Source organism: Apaloderma vittatum, unplaced genomic scaffold, assembly GCF_000703405.1.
Source record: "Apaloderma vittatum isolate BGI_N311 unplaced genomic scaffold, ASM70340v1 scaffold17251, whole genome shotgun sequence".
Lineage (NCBI taxonomy): Eukaryota > Metazoa > Chordata > Aves > Trogoniformes > Trogonidae > Apaloderma > Apaloderma vittatum.
Genome location: NW_009698682.1, coordinates 1 through 17,956, shown reverse-complemented (window position 1 = coordinate 17,956; position 17,956 = coordinate 1). Strand labels below are relative to the sequence as shown.

Below are 17,956 nucleotides of genomic sequence, written 5' to 3'. Positions count from 1 at the left end.
GCAGGGGGATTGGAACTAGATGATCTTTAAGGTCCCTTCCAACCCAACCCATTCTAAGATTCTGTGATACTAAAGTGATTACAGTACTGCTCTTTCAACCAGACACTTGCACTGTACTGGAACTCTTTAAATAATTAGGCATGATTGCAAGGTATTGTTAATAATTTTGTGGAGCAGTAATGCTGAACAGAAAGCACTAATTGTTGTAAATAAAGTTATGAAAGACCACTGAATGATGAAAAACTTGGCTATAAAACATAAATTATACTCCAGGTAAACTCCAATAACCTTCCTGTCAGAACTAGAAGGTCATCTCTTGCTATGTACTGAACAAGGTCATTCTGCTTAGCTTATTCCAAGATGCTGAAGGAAATTAATAATTTGGATTAACTTCCTAGGTGTTTTTAGTTTTGAGTCAAGACTGAACAAGTATCTGCTGCAGGGTTTTAGTGGCAGAATGTTTTGGAATATCCTGGTGGTTTATTAGAGCTTGTGGTATTTTGCTTAATAAAGGCGGAGACTGCTGAAGTTTGTTGAAATTCCAGCTGGATTCAGTGTATTCTGCCTATTCGCTAGCTAGAAATGAGCTAAGGTTTTCAAAAAACGGCAGCCTGATTGGACTAGTAAATAGATTTTCCAGAGTTCTAGGTAGCCAATGCAAAAATGAGATACTAGGTGTAATTAAATGAAGAAGGAGACATACAAATGCTTAATTATGTGACAGAGAATTTTCTCTTCTAAGCTCTGGAGTTTTGAACTCTTACCCTTGCTATATCTCACTGCTTGTAACCAGCTGTATGAAAACAAGAATCAGGGTATGCCACACTGCGTGTGATGTTAAGTAGTCAGCTTTGTCAGCAAGAGGGCTGACAGCAATGAAGACTATGCCTGGTAACTTCTTAGCTGCTATCTCAAGTTAGTTGCAATATTTCAGCATCACAGCTTTTATTTTGATTGACATGGGAGCTGTTACTGTCCTGACCCCAGCAGTCAGGAAGGAGGTAGTGAGCAGTAGTTCTGGCAAGGCAGAAATCTCTCTTTGACCTCCTTTTGACCAATGTTACGGTTCCTGAATGATGAAAATGCTTGTAGATTTTCTAGGTCCATTTCTTTGTGTTTATTGAGCCAAAATGGTCAAATATCCTGTCGAGCTGGAAAAGCTGTGTACAATGTCTTTGATGTGGCTGAGATGTGTAGGACAGGAACTGCTTCATCAGAGGGCTCATGGGAAGGGAGTTCAGGGCACAGTCCACTCTTCGGAGATGACATCTACTCCCCTAGTACTCCAGGTAGTTTTGTAGCTGGACTGGCTGTGAGGCTCAGGGATGGTGTCACCCAGCAGTGGAGCGCTGGTTAGCTCACGGCCTCCCCCAGCTGGGGTTTCAGATAAAAGTGTGCCAGCAGAGCCCTGTGTCCTAGGCTCAAAATCTGCAGAGTGGCTTTCATCTTTCAAAACTGTCACCAGTTCTGGCCGTATGAGCTGCTGCACCATCCTCCCAATAATTAGCGGACACAGCTCAGATACCGTTCCGTCACGCACAGGAAGACACTCTGAGTTTGCCAGAGCAGCCCAAAGATGAAGCACTTGCTCATTTGCCTGATCTTTCCGTGGCACAAATATACATAGCAATCCTGCATCTTAATTGATGGGAATTGTATTACTGGTATTATATGTTTTTATAATGACAGCTTTTTGTTTCATGGTTTATAGGACATTTTCTCCCCAGAAATTCCACATTCTTCTTCTAGTACTTTTCCTTAGTACCTTATACTTTATAGGAAATAACATAATTTTTCTGAACCCAGGAAAGCAAACTGCAGTGTGGTTATCAAAAGGTGAAGTAAGATCTTAGTGACCTGCAGGCTTATAATTGAGTCCTGCAAAATATATATGCAGCTTGTAAGCTTTCCCTTTGCTTGTATCCATTGTGGAAACATGAAGGTCCATGGTTCTGGTTTTAAGTGGTAATACAGCCAGCTCTTTCTGTTAGCAGCGTCAACAAGACTTCTGCGATGAGCTTTGAATTCAGCCGCTAAATGCTTTTGAACTCCATTCTAGGCGCAAGCCAACTTTCATAGTTTTAATGATTATACCTGCGGCAGTGTTAGCTAGTAAGATTAAAGAGGAAAAGAACAATATGCAGGAAATGACTGATTAATAACGTGCTGCTCTTTTTGATAAATCCTGCTCTAATTAATCTAATCTTAGCCTACCAAACTGTAAACTCGATGTGAAAGCTGTTGAGTGTTCTGCCTCTACTCACATTCTCATCAGATCTCCCCTTGGGGACAGAGGAGGAAAAGCTCTGTTGGTTTGAAGTGAAACAAAGTATTTGGAAAGTGTAGTTTTTATTCTGATGGTGTACTTGGGTATGTTTAGTTCTGACTGCAGATCTTGCACACAGTAATGAAAACAGTTGTGCAGAATTGATTTTGCAAACATCTGCCACTGGGACCAGTAACATCTTGCTGTTACATTTCCTGTTCCCCATGTCCATTTTTGCTAGTACTGGACTCATTCATGCCAAGAACCTTGACAAATTATCTCATTTGATTGAATAATTCTTGTGACTATTTTATTTCAGGTTGCTGTAAGTGTATTGTAGGGTGTTTACATACTACTAAAATGTCCCATCTTTACTTCACTTTTAGAAGCATAGCTTTCCATCCATAGTCATTAATAAATTACAGATGCTAACCAAAATGCCCACCTGGGAGATCTGAAGGTAGACACTTAACTTGGTATTATAGGTATGTAAGTGTGAGTCTTGCTTCTCCGCTCCCTTCCTAGCATCTGTGAGGGTGAACAATGCACTCGGTGCTCAGGTTCCTCATAAGATTTAGGTGACATTTTGAGAGATTTAGGTTAAGAAACTAGACCTGTGTACTAAATTTCTCATTTCTCCTTAGGTGGGGTATTGGATTTGCTCAAGGCTGGATGCGTGAGGTTATTATCTTGTATTACAGATAGCACAGAGATAAGGACGTAACGTCACAGAGAAGATGAACTGTCTTCCAGCCGACAGCTTTTGGTAGCTAGTTCACACGGCCCAAGTCATAAATAGGAGGTTGCTCTGAGTGGGCATTTGTGCTTTGACATTGTGCCATCCCCTGTCAGCCATTTTTATATGCAGTTTGAATTTGAGAAGGTGAAAAAGGCCACCTGTGGGCTAACAAAAAGATACTTGGGCAACCTATAACAAACACTGTCATGTACTCAACTTGGCCGATACCCGCTGTGCATGCACTCGGCTTGGGCTCAGCAGCAAATCCCGTAACTCCCAGTTGTGGGCTCTCCTGGTTCGCTGACGCGCTCTTGCCGGCTCTGCAGGGAAGCTGCAGCATCTGCGGGGCTCCTCTGGTGAAATCCTTGCTGACTGACACGCTTCCTGGGAAGTGCTACGACAGTTGATCATAGTACAACTGTGAATTGTTTTTTGCACCTACTGCTGTCCTTTATCCCAGCGTAACTGTCCAAAAATACGTGTATGTATTTAGACCATAGTTGCAGAACAGCCTTGCAGTGAAATCTGGGGATATTTGCATGTCTGATGCTGTTAGGGTCCTGCACCTCTTTGGCTGCTCAGTGGTCATACTACTGTGTGGTCTCACCTTAGTTCTTTGTTGCTCCTTTTTCTGGAGAGTTGTTTTGCACCAGAGAGGGAGTTGGTGTGTGGGTGTTTGAATGCTGCTGTTTGCTGTTTTTTAAAGGACTTCTAGCCCTCCCATGGGGTTACTGCAGCAGGAAGTCATACCTGTGCTACAACCCAGCATACAGACTGCTGACAGGTACCAAGTGGAAAAACCCTGCTCATAGTGTGCTGTGTTTTGTCAACATGTTTTACTGCCCATGGTTTTCAGCGATTTGTTGCTCAATATTTTCCTTTTTTTTTGTATTTTTTTTAACCTCCATTTGTGCCTACATTGCCTGGCAAACCATGTTTTCTATTACAACATTTATTTTTCTTTTTCCCATAAGTTGCCAGTATCTGTGTCCTTTCAATTTAATAATCACTGTTGAATTTAAACAAAAATGTAGAAATCTCCCCAAATGATACCAGTGGTCAGTCACGTATTAGCAAGAGTATAACCCTTTCTTTTCAAGATGCTGGTTACTAGATCTGTTTGTAGCTACTTTTCTTCATTTAAATTGTTCTGAATTCTGTTTTCTGTTTTCCAGCTCTTACACGACACACATCTTCAAAAGGGCTGCTGGCTTGTTCAGTAGCTGTAGGCTGCGTATTCTCCTTCAGGTTGTAACTGACCATAGGACTTGGCTGCCAGCAGTGTTTAAGACAATAAAGATGGAAAACAGGGCTTATCCCGTAACCTCTGAATACGCTGGAGTATTTTCAGTGCAGTTTTGCTTCGCTCAGCCTAGCTCGTCAATGAATTGCCCAGTAGTCTCCTGGCTAATCTCTTCTTGGCCTTTTCCGTGTGTTAGAGGTCTCCGCTGTTTTGGCAGAGTCTTTTCTCAAATGCCAGACTTGCTTAATTTCAGTGAAAGTGGGGTGGGTGAGGGTGATTTGTTACCAGACTTTTCCCTTTCTTGTTTCCAGCATCTCTGGATTGGCAGGGATGCCGTCACCCTTTATTTTTTCTTTCTTTTCTGTCTTTCAGTGTGCTTGCTGGGTTCGGCTCAGCTCTTCCCTTCTTACCCATAACTCAGGACTTGTCTCAGCGTTAGCATTATGCTTTTCTCTCTAGTTTGATTTACGCTGCACCTTTAGCAGTGCTAGGTCTCTTATTTCAGGACCTATCTTTTGCTTCCCTTCCCAAGTAGGGCTTGCAGGTAGATGTTACAAGGTCTTGATCTTACTTATCCAGTTCTGGACCAGTGCAAGTAAAATGTAGCGCTTTGGTGCCGCAGAACATTGTTTTAAAGACAAGATGTAGGTATTGACTGCTGCAGGCCAGTGTGAGGACAAAGAACTGTTCATAAGAACGGCTTTTAACATGGCAATATCCCATGAGTTTCCCCAGCCAGCATCGCGTTAGCTTGCTTATTAGCTGGACGTTCCTTGTGTTTCAAAACAAGGGCTGAACTTCTGCTCATGGTAATTGGAATCCCTGCCTGGTGTCTGGTATCTCCGCAAGAGCTGGCTTCTACTGATGCAGACTGACAGCCTGGCTTGATTTGGGCTTTGTGTTGGCCTGTGAAGTATTCACTACGCCTTTCATTAGTCAAAGAGTTATTAGTGCCCTCAAGATTATATAGGCCCTTCCTGCATTTTCCTACCAGTACAAGATGCCCTCTGCTCTTTATGGTGGCAGCCATCTGTCCCCTTCCTCCAGAGAAAGCAGACTGATCTCTTCACTCTTCTTTCAACCCTAACCATTTATAGAAGCGATTACAAGAAGGAAGTGGCCTGGGCAGCAAAGGTAGAGCCAAAAGAAAAACAACACTTTCCCCCACACAAGGGGAACTATACATGCAGGGTTAAGAGGATAGACTTTTCCCCAAACAGTCACAATCAAAGCAGTGAGAGCATAGACTTCCATGGAGCATCTAACTGTTGAAAGACTTGTAAGCTACTAGATAGATGATTTTTAAAAAACAGCATAGCATGGGCTATTTGGCTCTCCTTACATAAACTTGGGTACAGACAGTAGATACCTAGTAAGTGACATGCAGCACCTTTTAAATTACTGTAGTGCACCAAATAACCGTTACTTGATTTTTGTCTGTCTCTCTTTCCTTCATGGCTTAAGGCATCATACAGTTACCCGGGGTATAACTAAAGGAGTGAAAGAAGATTTCCGCCTGGCCATGGAGCGCCAGGTCTCACGCTGTGGGGAAAATCTCATGGTGGTCTTGCACAGGTTCTGCATTAACGAGAAAATACTGCTGCTTCAGACTCTGGCTTGAACGGACTGGATCAGAAAGCAATGTCTCTTACAGAGGGGGGGCAGGCTCTCAATTGTATGAACAGCAGCAAGGCAGTGGAAAATCACTTGACAGAGTCAAAGAAGTTCCCTATGAGTTACAGCCTCTGCAGTACACAAGCACTAGTCGGTGTTTGTTCACCACTTAGTTTTCTTATGGGGGTAGATCAAACTTTATAAATAAAACTTTGTTTAAGAAGTCTTCTCTGTGTCCTATTTCTTTTGTGTTGTTTTTTTCCCCCCCACAGCATTATACTAAGGTATGCACATTAGTTCCTTCCATCTTTATACATACACAGAGAACATAGCAGGGCATTTCAGGATTTTTATTAGCACTAGCTTGGAAGTCACAGCATGAGTGAATATCCTCAGTTTCAAAAAATTATTATCTTACATTGAATCGGTCTGCTACCTCTTCCTTTTTGGCTGAATTCTACCTGTATTCCTGGTTTTCATATTCAGGGCCCTTACATAAATTCATTTATAAAGAGGATTCCTTTGATCAAACTTCGGTAGTATCCAAGTGATTATACAAAGTCAGTAGGAACTGGCCTTTCTGCACTCTCGGAGCGTAGCATGCAAAACCCAGGCCTCATCCATGCTAGAGGTGTGGAACACAAAGGCCCAGAACACGCCCAGACGGGCTGCTAGACTTGTAGCAGCAGCATGCTGATTAATAAGCCAGTAGAAGAGATCTTCGGTGGCAGCATCTTAAACCTAAGGTTCTGATCAAATTTGACCAAATTTGAAGACAGTGAAGAACGATCAGCTGAGTCACCACTTCCTGCAGCGTGCTGTAGTGCAGAGGTGCCTCCGAGTTTTCCCCCACAGTCACTGCATGCAGACCCAAGTGCAGGGCTGAGGATGCTGCCAGCGCTCCTCAGTCACAAAGCTGGCTGAGTTAAATGTGTGCCAGTAGCCAGACTGGCGCAGGCAAGCGGCAGGTGCCAAGGGCATATACAATCCCCAAACCGTGTGAGTTAGGGGGTGCCTTGTCAGATGCAGGGACTGTTTCGGAGTCCCAGTCTGATAATCCCTTGCAGTCACCACCCAGATCCCTTGCAGTTCCTTTCATAAGCACCATCAGGCTGCCTTTGACTGCCCAACTGTTGCAATATATTTAGTTTCTCTGTACAAAGGAGGGAGATCTGTAAAATATTTACAAAATATAGAAAACGGAAAGAGAGCAGCTGAAGCAGACTAATAAGGTTTTGCTAAGTAGGAAAAATACTGTCCCTTAAGTCACATAAAAGTCTTGATGACAACTTGCATGGCACTGTAAACTTGAACTAGTATCCCTTTTTAGTAATACAGCCTAGTACGAGTGGCAATATTTTAGGCTAATCCACCTTATGCACTTGCCCCATCAGAATCTAGGCCTGCTACACTGTGACCACCTCAGTCAGATTTTCCAGAATATCCTTTTCCTGTAAAGTAAATATGATATTATGACCCAAAGAGTTGTTGCAGTGAGGTTTTGAGTCAGATGCTCTGCATGGGATTGACTGTCTTGCATCTTCCACTTAAAAGGGAAGTAGTTTTCAAAGACTTCGTGTCCAATGTAGACCAGGATTGAGTTCATTCCTGAAAGGTAAGCACAGATCACACCACCTGAAAGAGCAGGTATAAGCCTGCTTCAGAGTAAGCAGGCAGAGGCATCGAGGCAACGACAGCTAATCACAACAGCTAATGTTACTTGCCCAAAGGTGCTACACACGTGTGTTTTCAACTAGAGTCTGAAGGGTTCTCTCCTGCAAAACGTTTATTGAAAAGAAATACAACCTATATGCCAAATTGAAAGTGCAACCAAATCAGTATCCTGCAATTTTCTTGGCAAGGAGAATAATCAGTTATTGTTTTCAAGGTGGCCAAGTGCCAACCTATTTGGTTAGATCTACTGCCTTTACAAACAAACGCTGACTGCCCTTCAAAGCTCTGGGAGTTCTGGTAGGAGATATAATACCATGCTGTCATCCTACCCATCTTCCTGTCCAGACACCAGACACCAAAGCTGCTGAAAGTTTCCCTCTGCTGTGGGTTTGCATTCTGTACTCAGGATGTTTGTCAAGAGCCCAGTGTGGTTAAAACCACAGCGGGATGCTTTGGGAGACAGGCTTATCTAAAAACACAGATACAGAACCCGTGCAGCTGTCCGGGGGATTTCATCTTTCACATCTTCAGAAGTGGTATTGCTCTGTTGACAGGCCTTTGAGTTTCCCATTAGGTTGCCCAAGTCTCAGCAGTCCTTTCCAAAACCAATTATGAATCAGCTGTGGTATTTTGCTTGGTCCTAGGCAGCAGTTAACTCAAGGCCAAACTGAGAACAGTCGTTGGGCAATAGCAGCTCCTAGCCCTCATTTAAAGATTTGACGGTCCCTCTCCTAAACATCTGGTCTCGAGTGTCCCAGTTCTACTCAAAGATCCAGCTCAAGTTAATTGTTCTGGCATTCTTCAGGTTACCTCATTCTAAATCCCAAGTCTTTTAAAGACAAGGGAAGTGCAGAAAACAGAAAAGGATAGTATCAGTGCAGGAAGAGTTGGAAGGAATACATTGCCTGCTGTGAATTTACTGACCTGGGTAGAAAAATGGAGCACCCGACCACAGTCTCTTGACATCCACAAGGTAATAGATCAGCGATAAGAGGATGAAGGCAAAGCAGCTCAGAGTTGTCACATACGATATTGACCTGCACACATTTTCAGTAGACAGAGATGGAGAACTATGCAATACAGGCAGATCTCAACATAAGACATTCTCAGCATAAAACATTCTCAACATAAAACATTCTCCAAGGTAAAACAGTACTTTAACAAAATCATACTACAAGTTTTATCTCTGCTTACCATAAGTTCTTGTTTATGGGAATAAACCCTTCTTCTTTAGAACATTTTGTCAAGATAGCAGAAATAATTCCCTGAAATAGAAAGTTGATAAAGTATATATAACCATTGCAGTGTTTCAGATATACTAAGTTTGTGTTGCCTAAAAATGCAAGTCTGTTAAGGAGCTACATAACTATCTGACTTACCATTACTATGCTCCATAAGATGAACCGAGTCATAATTTGTTTGTGCTGGTCTTTGTAGAACAAGATAATTTTTCCTGCCTAATATAAAAAGAATACAAAAAATAATTAATGCCCATAAATGTAATAACTACGTTTCAAGAGCGAGATATATTTGCCACTGGCTACCTGTGCTAAGACAGAGAACATGAATAGGATTTATATCAACTAAGTGGCTGAAAGGCCCTGCAGAGATTGCCAATCAATTTTCACCCAGTGCTACATGTGGTAACATTCCCTTCCCAGCAGAAGAGTTTTGGTTTGGTTAACTGCTACTGCACAGACAGAAAAGCCAAGAGTGACTAATGAGAACTGTGTCCAAAACCACCACGATACCCTATTTTAAACACAGTGGTGAGCTGTGAGCTTTTGATGTTGGTAACACTAATGTGAACCCCTGCCTCCCTTGTGTCTGGGAAGGTGAGCACACCCATAGCACCTATGCAAGGCAGCTAACGTTGCATGGCAGGCAGAAAACGGGGAATGTGTACAGCTGCAACCTTTAAAACTGTATGTTTAAAATGAAGCTGTGAAGTCTATCTATCTCTTGGCCTGGTTCTTCAACACGCAGAACCAGCCTGGTGCCAGCATAAGCCCAACCTTAAAACAAGCACAGGAAGCTTCTGGGTGGATATTCTGCGAACTTCTTGTCTCCATCCCTTACAAAAAAATGAGAAGAAGTCTTAGTTTATCTAGTCCAAGCTACTGCCAGGTTAGATTCCACTTCCCTGACACTCACCCTCAGGCTAAGTCAGCCTGAAAGGATTGCTCTGGCAAACATTTTGTTAGAACCTGTCTCAGCCTTAAATAAAGAAACCAAACAGCCTCCCCACTTCCAAGATTCCTTCAAGTCTTCCTATTATAGCATGCAGTTAGAAAGAAAAGAGGTACCTGTAGTCCCAGAAATGCCATAAAAATGGTATTTATGGTCCCCAAGATCCCTTCAGGATCATATGGCATCATTGTTTGGTAAATCACCTTACAGAGAAAACAGTTGTTACAGGGCGCCTGAGTAACCAACCACCTTTCTCTTCCATCCCCCTGTACGCATCATTCCCAAGCCCCCCCGACTGAGCTATGGTCAGCGCTTGCCTGCAGCTTTGTACTGCAATACAAAAGCTGCTTACACTTGAAGAGGGATGCTGATATATATGCTTTTCTCCAAGAAGCAAACGATCAATGTAACCAGCCGCTCCGCCAGTGCAGTTCGGATAGTTTCCAAAGTCTCCAATGCCCCCAGGACCGAGATAGCCCCTAGGAGAGAAGCAAACAGGCTGTGGCAAAGTCTTGGTACGCTCCACCTGAAGAGTAGCTGGTCCACTGGCCCAGCACGCTAAACGCTCGCATGTCTACCCTGGCCAGAGGCACGCAGTGAAACGCAAGTCCTACATGACAGCTGGCTGGTGGCCCCTCTGTTTCAATCATCACGATGCCATGGGCAGCTGGGTCACGAGGGGACAGGCAGTATTGTGAGCCTAAAGCAATGCTTCAGCTCAGCCCTGGCTACCCGGCCAGCTGCTCCACCTGCTTTGCAGGTGCTGACCTGTTAAAGGGGCAAAGGGAGAGACAGGGATGAGATTGCAATGATCGTGTATCGCTGAACACAGACCTCAGGGAGATTTAATACTCCTCTTTCAATAGAAGGGAACAAAGATGTCACCTTTATAACACCCGGCACTTTAGTACAAAAGTAACATAAATTTTTTTAGATTATGAATGTTTCCCTTAACCCTGCTGGCCTAAAAGCTCTCCTCTCCGTTCCTTCCCTGTGGCTAATACCATGTATTTTCTACTCATTAGAACAAAACCAATCTGATGCCCCAGAGCAGGTAGTCTGAGCACACAGTCTTACCTGGGACAACCTGGCACTGGTAACAAAAAGGTCAGGCAGAGCCAAATCACTTCCAGGATCAGAATGAAAATCCACTGTGGCCAGTATGGGAGAATATCCTGCAGAGCAGGACATGGTGTCTCCTGCATGAGGCGGAAGGGAGAGGAGTATTAGCTGGCAAGTAAAAACCATGCCCTTGGGGGCATCCCATAATTCCTGGCAGGCAGTCCCTCAGATAGAAGAGGGTGCTTTTGTCATTAGAAAACTGAGTTCTACCAACAGACCTTTCATCTTCACAAATGATTTCCAGACACTTAGTTACTTGGAGGAGGGGGAAGAAACAAACCAAAACAAAAGCCTACAATGTTTTTTAGTTTGGAAAATGTCAAAAGGAATTTTGATTCATGAGTAGAACAAAAGCCTTTTGGGAAAACAGACTCCAGAAGGGCCAAAAAGCAGTATTACTTTCCCCTGCTGTGAAAAAAAAACTGCCAAAATTAACCCGGACAAAACACAGGCCACAGGACTCAGCACAGAGATGCCTGTCTGTGGGGTCCCTTGGCAGTGGAAAGTCATCAAAAGCACCTGGGAATGTCTGCTTCTCAGCGCCATCTGAATGGATCGGTGAAATCTTCAAACAGAGCAAAGCTCGATGTGATAAAATGCAGACTGGAGCAGAAGGGTGCACGTTCCCTCAAATTTTTGCCAGGCTGCACTACACGTCAGGTAAGATGCTATGTGTTTTCACATCATTTGCTATGTATTCTTTGTGCCCAAACAAGAGGGAAAGCTCCTAAACCCTACTCCAGTATCACTTGTCACCTCCCCAGTAAACTCACCAAGGTCCCACTCTCAGCCTCAGGTCTTGTAAACAGGAGTTCGAGAGCAGCAACCACCAGGTACGTGAATCCCAGCCTCTGGAGCACCCCAGGAATACGCAGGTTATCCCAGGACACTGGAAAACACACAAGCTATGTGGAAGAGGAGCAGACGTGGGCTCTTTTGTGAATATGAAAGCTGCCCTTGTCCAGGGAGAGCTGAGACCCACTGCACCTGCAGGTACAAGGGACAGCTCCACTCCACCACCCCACTTTCAGTCAGTCACAGCCCTGGGAAAGCCACCACTGAGACGATAAACAGTGACAGCACAGGGGTCAAACTGAGAGAACTGGGTCAGTGTAGAAACGAATGGCACTCTGTAGGATACCATCGAACTACCCTCATGCAACTGGTCAGCACATCAAGGCTGGCGCTGTTGTTTCAAGAGCCCAGTCAAGGAGGCTGGAACAAAAGTTGCAGAAATACAAGGAAGAGAGCAAATTCCACTCACGTGGTCCAAGGCAGTAATTGGGATTCACAACTATTATTCCCAGCAGGATTAGCAAAAAACTCCTCCAGAGGATTTTCCCAAGCACCTTCCCCTTGGAACTTCCCCACCTCAGCATGGAGCTCAGTGACAAGGATATCGATGTTCCCATGATGAACACAAACCTGAAGAACAGAGCAGATGGGAAATGGAGCTGACAGATGTCTCATCACGCGTGTGCGTGACAGTAAACACTAAAGCTAACAGAGAGGACTGCATTGGCCCAACAGAAATGCATGCATCGAGTGGAATTGGACAACTTTTCCTCTGATTGCTAGGAATTTTGAGACAACTGAGCTTGCACTGTAGGACCTTTCCACCTCTTTCAGCAGTCAGCTGAGACAATAAAGTTCGTGGAAGTAATTGCATTCTGGTCTTTTTGCAGTGATAGATCTGTCACCAAAAAAATCCACTAATCAAAATTAAATTAGCGTCTTCAGAGCAGTAAAACACAAGATGCAAATCTGCGATTCAAATTCAGAACACACCTGCTCCTCCTCTCTAGATTAGGTTGACAGTCCAAGTCCCATCTCCCAAGAGTAACCACAACTGATGTGTATTTTAGAGAAGCCTGTTAGAAGCAGATGGGATAACTGCTTCCCCGTAAAACCATTCTCCGGTTATAGAGAGATTATTTTAATTCCAAATTCCGTTGGCTCTTTTATCTCTGGATACACATCAGTCTTGCTTTGAATCTTGCCAGATCAACTGACTTCAACACAGCAGCATGGCAGTGAGCTCCTCAGGGATACTGCACTTCCACTGGCAGAGTAACCCTGGCCCTCCCACTGACATTGTGTGGGGGAAAGAAGGAGGAGGACGTGGGGCAGACAGAAGCACTTAGCTCTACTACTGGTTCATAAGGATGATGCTGTCAGCTAGAGGGGCAGATTCCTATCAACTGTTTGACACAAAGTTACCCCTTCAGATATATTTGCACATGGAATCAAGATGCTCTCAGTGTTCTCCTTGCAACCGTTAACCTCAAGAATCCCTTGACACAAGAACTATTCTTCAGGAAGACTTACCATGGGAACACCAGATCGGCCACTGTTAATCCTACAGAGAAATACGAAGGAACACATTATTTACCTCAAACCCTCCCTGAGTTTCCAGAGGAATTGCAGGATGCTTGCAATTATTTGATGCCTCAAAATCAAAACCACATTATATACAAAATTTACAAAGAGCTAACCGTCTTGCTTCATTGCTTTTATCATGCTTCAGAAATAGGGTCATAACTGATTGCTGTGTCCTGGGAAAGATTTCAGGGGTGGGATCTTTGCTCTTCTCTACCAGGGCAGCATGATGCCCAACCCCTTCCCCGTCAGTCTGTCAAGGCATTACGTCTGTAAAGCAATGAGCACCATCAGCTTGACTGTGGTCATTAAACAAGACGGAAAAGTTAAAGATAGGAACCTGTGTCAAAAATGAAGTTTGTACACACAGATTGTGACCTGAAACCGTCCTGTTGCTGTGTGACAAGCAGGACTACACACTGCTTTGCTCATTAAGCTACTGGGGCAGATAACCCGCTGAGGCAAACTGGCACAGCACCCCAGGCTTCAGCTGAGCAACAGCTTGCTGCTGCAGCAGCTGCAGTGCTGACCATATCTAGATATTGCTGCAGCTAAAACTCAGATTAACTGTCTCAACTGTACTTTACCATTCCAACTCTCATGTTTGAAGAACCAGTATTTTCCTCCTCCATAGTTAACGAACACCATAATTATAAGAGAGAGCCTAAAATGACAACAAAAACACACACAATGTATTGCATGTCAATGAAATACATATATTTGAATGCATAGTTAATGTTTACCCCATTAAAACATTTCTAAATGTGAGATCTGGTTTACTGGATTTTTAAAGCAAGATTATGTACAAGGTTTCCAGTTTTGCCAACCAGGAAGCAGCATTTCAACGATCATGCCTGGCAATGAACCAAAGTAAGCTCCTTCACGTAGCGTTTTTGCACTGAACATATGTTGTTCTTTTCCACTCTCTGCTGCAATTTTAATGTTTCCTCAAACTAGATCAACTGCAAAGTGTTTTGGAAAATCCAAGAATTAAAACCTTGATTATCTTCCAAGCAAAACAGACCCCCTTGAACTGTCCATCTGCTGTATATTTCTATACACTATCAAACTGCCACTGGAAAAATCTCATTCCCCTTGGAAGAGTTGCTTTTGACCAAGGTCCTACGCTCACCCTCGGAATGTGTCCAGGGAACGCAGCCGCTGCCGAGTGGTTGTGCTCCACAAATGTGGGGTGGGATCACTGCTAGTGATGTTCGGGGACCCAAGTTCCTTTGGGAACAAACAAGGCACATGAAGGGCAAGTCAGCAGCTGCATCATCTGACTAGGGAACAGAGGTCAGCAAAACACAAACTTTCACATACTGTGTTTCTCTTTGTCCTCCCCATCTTCCTCCTCCTTTTGTTTCCCCACTTGCTACTTCTAACCCCTTCATGGCTCCACCATATTGCAATAATATTTGCAGATGCTCCATGCTCCACCTCTGACCAGGGTGGAAACAACAACGTGGTGAAATGAGCCTGTGTTTCAGCCTCATTGAGAGTTTGGTCCAGTCCAAATCAGCTACAGACCTGTCATTACTGCGAATGCTGCTTTAGAAAGAGCTGAGCAGATCCAATTGCTGACTCTCAAGCAGGATCCATCCCACCCCATTGGCATGTCTGACACCACAGAGGGACTGTTTAGAGAGCTAAACTGGCAGAAAACAAATCCTTTTAAATGCAGGAGTGTCTTCATTCCTTTCCAGTTCCCTAAATCACTCTTATCAGCCCCAGTGGTAGTATAAAGAAGCAGACATTTCTGTAACACAGCTATGGAGATGAGCAACTACAAGAATTAGTGCAGAGCTCTGATCCAAGTCTTACAATTCTAGACAGGCTTGGACCTCTTTAGATGGTAAGCCCAGACTGCGATGATCTACTTATATTCTAGTACAAAACACGGCTCATACAGAAATGTCAGCTCTAGAGCTGCCAGAGAAATCTTGACTTAAGTGCAGATCCCGCTAAAATTCCTACTGTGCTAGAAGCAGACATGAAAAGGGGCATTTCTTCCCTTCCCTTACATTGTGTATGTCAGAAGGGGACATTATTTTGATTAATACGTTTGCTTCTAGAGAACTAAAGGGGGCACAAATCTGTACGTTCAAGACTTGGAAGAGCTCTGCTGGGAATCCACTCAGCTTTCATGGAAACCTAGTCTAGCACTCTGCATTGACATAAAATTGCCTGTCCGACATCAATACATGCCCCAAGGGGAACACACACAATGGGAACATGGTTAGCAATAAGCCCCCAGATGTCTGGATAGTGTGTGCTCCTCAGAGATGAAAACACTACCGAATGCAAATTAAAGATACCTGTGGTCACTCACAGAATTAATCAGGCGATCAGTTTCTCTGGGGTTCAGTTTCTTGTAAACCCAGTTTCTGACTGGATCAATTCTGAAAGTTAGTAACAGTTTAAAACACAAAACAAAACAAGCCAATTTCATCAACTATTTTGCAGCATAGATCAGAAGTTGGGGCAGTCCTATTCCTGTTTTCCCAGCTTACATGTAATACCAAGATTCAGCCAATACCTACGACCTCAGTTAAGTGTAGCTGTGGAATTACACTGCCAGAAGCTCAGGTTCAGGGGCTTGATTCTCGGGTTTTTTTACAGGCAGGGATGACTCGCATCATTCGCTGCACAGGATGGAAGGCTGCATATGTCACACACACTTAGGTCCTCCTGACTTTTATTGTCAGTTCAGGGCTAGACCCAGGAACAAGTCAGAAGAGGATGAGGCAGGGTGTGCGAGCTCACAGCAGGTGTCAGCTGCTCAGGCGTAGCTGCTCTACAGGCAAGTTAACAAGGCTGCAAGAGACCCCTCAAAGGAAATCGTATCACTCTGCATTTATTGACACAGACATCTACCAGAGCTTAACTTGTAGGTGGCAACCTGGTATCAGTACCTGACCTGCCAGCAGGGCTACAGGTGGGGCTCTGAAGGACTACAACACTATGAGACATGTTTTTAAACTGGTGGCTCCACTTCACGTTCAAGGAGGTATTACAGTACTGTTCACTTACTTCATAAAAAGGCGCCCAGCAATCACAATAGCAAGGATGCCCATATAAACCAGGAAAGCAAAAAGAATAGCTACATGAAAGAGAAAAGAATACAACTCTATAAATGATCTAACAAAATCATTCATCATCCTGAGCTTGGCCAAGCATGACACAAACATGACAAAAAGTCCAACTCGCCACTCATGACACCACCTTCTCAATGCCATACATCCCCAGCCTGAGTCTTAGAGGTAAAAAAAATCCACAACAAAATGCCAAAACATCCTGAAACAAAAGCAGGCGAGTTTCACAGTGCACCTCTGTGACTGTACATCTCAGCACAAAATAGGCAAAATAAAACTGCACTGCATCACAAGGCAATGGTAAGAAAAGACCCAATGTGCTGCATGTTCTGAAGAAGAAACTGGAGACTTAGAAACAGCCTCAACAAGAAGAAGACAGGGGAGAGGGTAATACACAAAGTTTGCAAGCATGGAGAATTTTTCTTTCCAGCTGGAGAACTGGAAGGAGTGGACTGAAGAATAGCTTAATGTAAAGGAAAAGAATGGAAGAGGTGTAGACGAGAGTTTGAGACAACCCTGGAAAAGAAATGAACAAAAAAGCATGACGTGAGGTTTAAAAATAAAAGCGCAACAACAAACAAAAATCCAAACACTGTATGAACTGTTTCCCGTTTTGTGAGAGAAGTAAACAGAGGGAAGAAGAGGGAGGATTCTGTGTAGATACGTAAACATGCAGGGAAGCAGGTACTAACTATGAAAATATGTCCCTTCGGACCCATACCCACTGATTTTTCTGGGCTAATCCCTGCTGCAAAAAGGTTGTGGTCATACAGTTAACATATCATGTCAAGAGGGCCTGATCCTGGTCAGGGCCTCAATACAGGTGTATAAAACATGAGGAGGTAATATGCTGAGAGAAGAGCAAGCCCATGACACATTTCAGCACAGCATGGGACGCTGCACAGGCTTTTTGAGAAGTTAGTTCTGCTGGGAAACATGCAAGTTGTAGAATGAAAGGGGAGAACAGAGCATTACATACGGAGGTAGCTGTTGATGGGGCCTTCGTTGATGACTAGGTCACAAGAAACAGTTTTGGTGCTTGTGCTTAGGGTCTTTACCACAAGGGAATAATTGCCAAACTCTCCAAAATGATACTGAATCCTGCAAAGGATAAATGGAAACAAAACTTGCTGAGCCCTCACTGTTACGTGCGGGTACCACAGCAGCTCCTGAGGGGCTGCAAGCCCAGACGCTTGCGGAAAAGTCAAGCTGGAGACCGGCCGAACAGCGTGATCTAGGGAGGAGCTGCCTGGCTCTGTCGCTGCCAACCATCACCCTCCCCTAGCCCAGCACTGATGCTTTTAGCACACACCACCTGCCTCCCTGAACTGCAGACCCTCTGCTAGAGAAACCAGGCGCTCGCTCTCACACGCTGGCTCGCACCGACATCCTTCCAGCACAGTAACTGCACCTGCCGCCAAGTTACCGCAGCGAGGGCAAGGCCGAACTCTAGACAGATCTCTCCAGGTGTTCCCCGGGGCCGGGCCACGTACTTGCAGAGCTCCCCGTCGCCCACCGAGGCGTTGAGCCGCAGGGTGAGCGGGTGCTGGGCATCCACCATCACCGCGGCCGTGCCTGCTTTCCTCAGGCTCCCGTCGCTCGGTGGGACAAAGGCCAGAAACTGGTACAAGCAC

At 44.3% G+C, this 17,956-nt stretch overlaps 2 protein-coding genes across 2 annotated transcripts in view; one reads left to right on the top strand and one right to left on the bottom strand.

Annotated features, from left to right (window-relative positions):
- Nucleotides 1–6,092, top strand: part of INTS10 (integrator complex subunit 10) — a 20,597-nt gene extending 14,505 nt beyond the window's left edge. The window contains exons 16-17 of the mRNA XM_009878121.1: nt 3,712–3,789; nt 5,713–6,092. Of these exons, the coding sequence (XP_009876423.1) occupies nt 3,712–3,789; nt 5,713–5,869 (235 nt within the window). The 3' untranslated portion in view covers nt 5,870–6,092. The remainder of the gene's footprint in view (nt 1–3,711; nt 3,790–5,712) is intronic.
- Nucleotides 6,093–7,048: 956 nt separating this feature from the next.
- Nucleotides 7,049–17,950, bottom strand: HGSNAT (heparan-alpha-glucosaminide N-acetyltransferase; the record flags this gene model as incomplete). The annotated part of the gene is made up of 16 exons (XM_009878122.1): nt 7,049–7,470; nt 8,461–8,573; nt 8,731–8,801; nt 8,916–8,993; nt 9,843–9,929; nt 10,079–10,205; nt 10,804–10,925; nt 11,622–11,737; nt 12,113–12,273; nt 13,177–13,207; nt 13,815–13,891; nt 14,360–14,457; nt 15,560–15,629; nt 16,261–16,330; nt 17,302–17,423; nt 17,816–17,950. Coding segments are annotated over 16 exons (1,660 nt in total), but the record flags the coding sequence as incomplete, so codon positions are not given.
- Between the last annotated feature and the right edge of the window lie 6 nt (nt 17,951–17,956).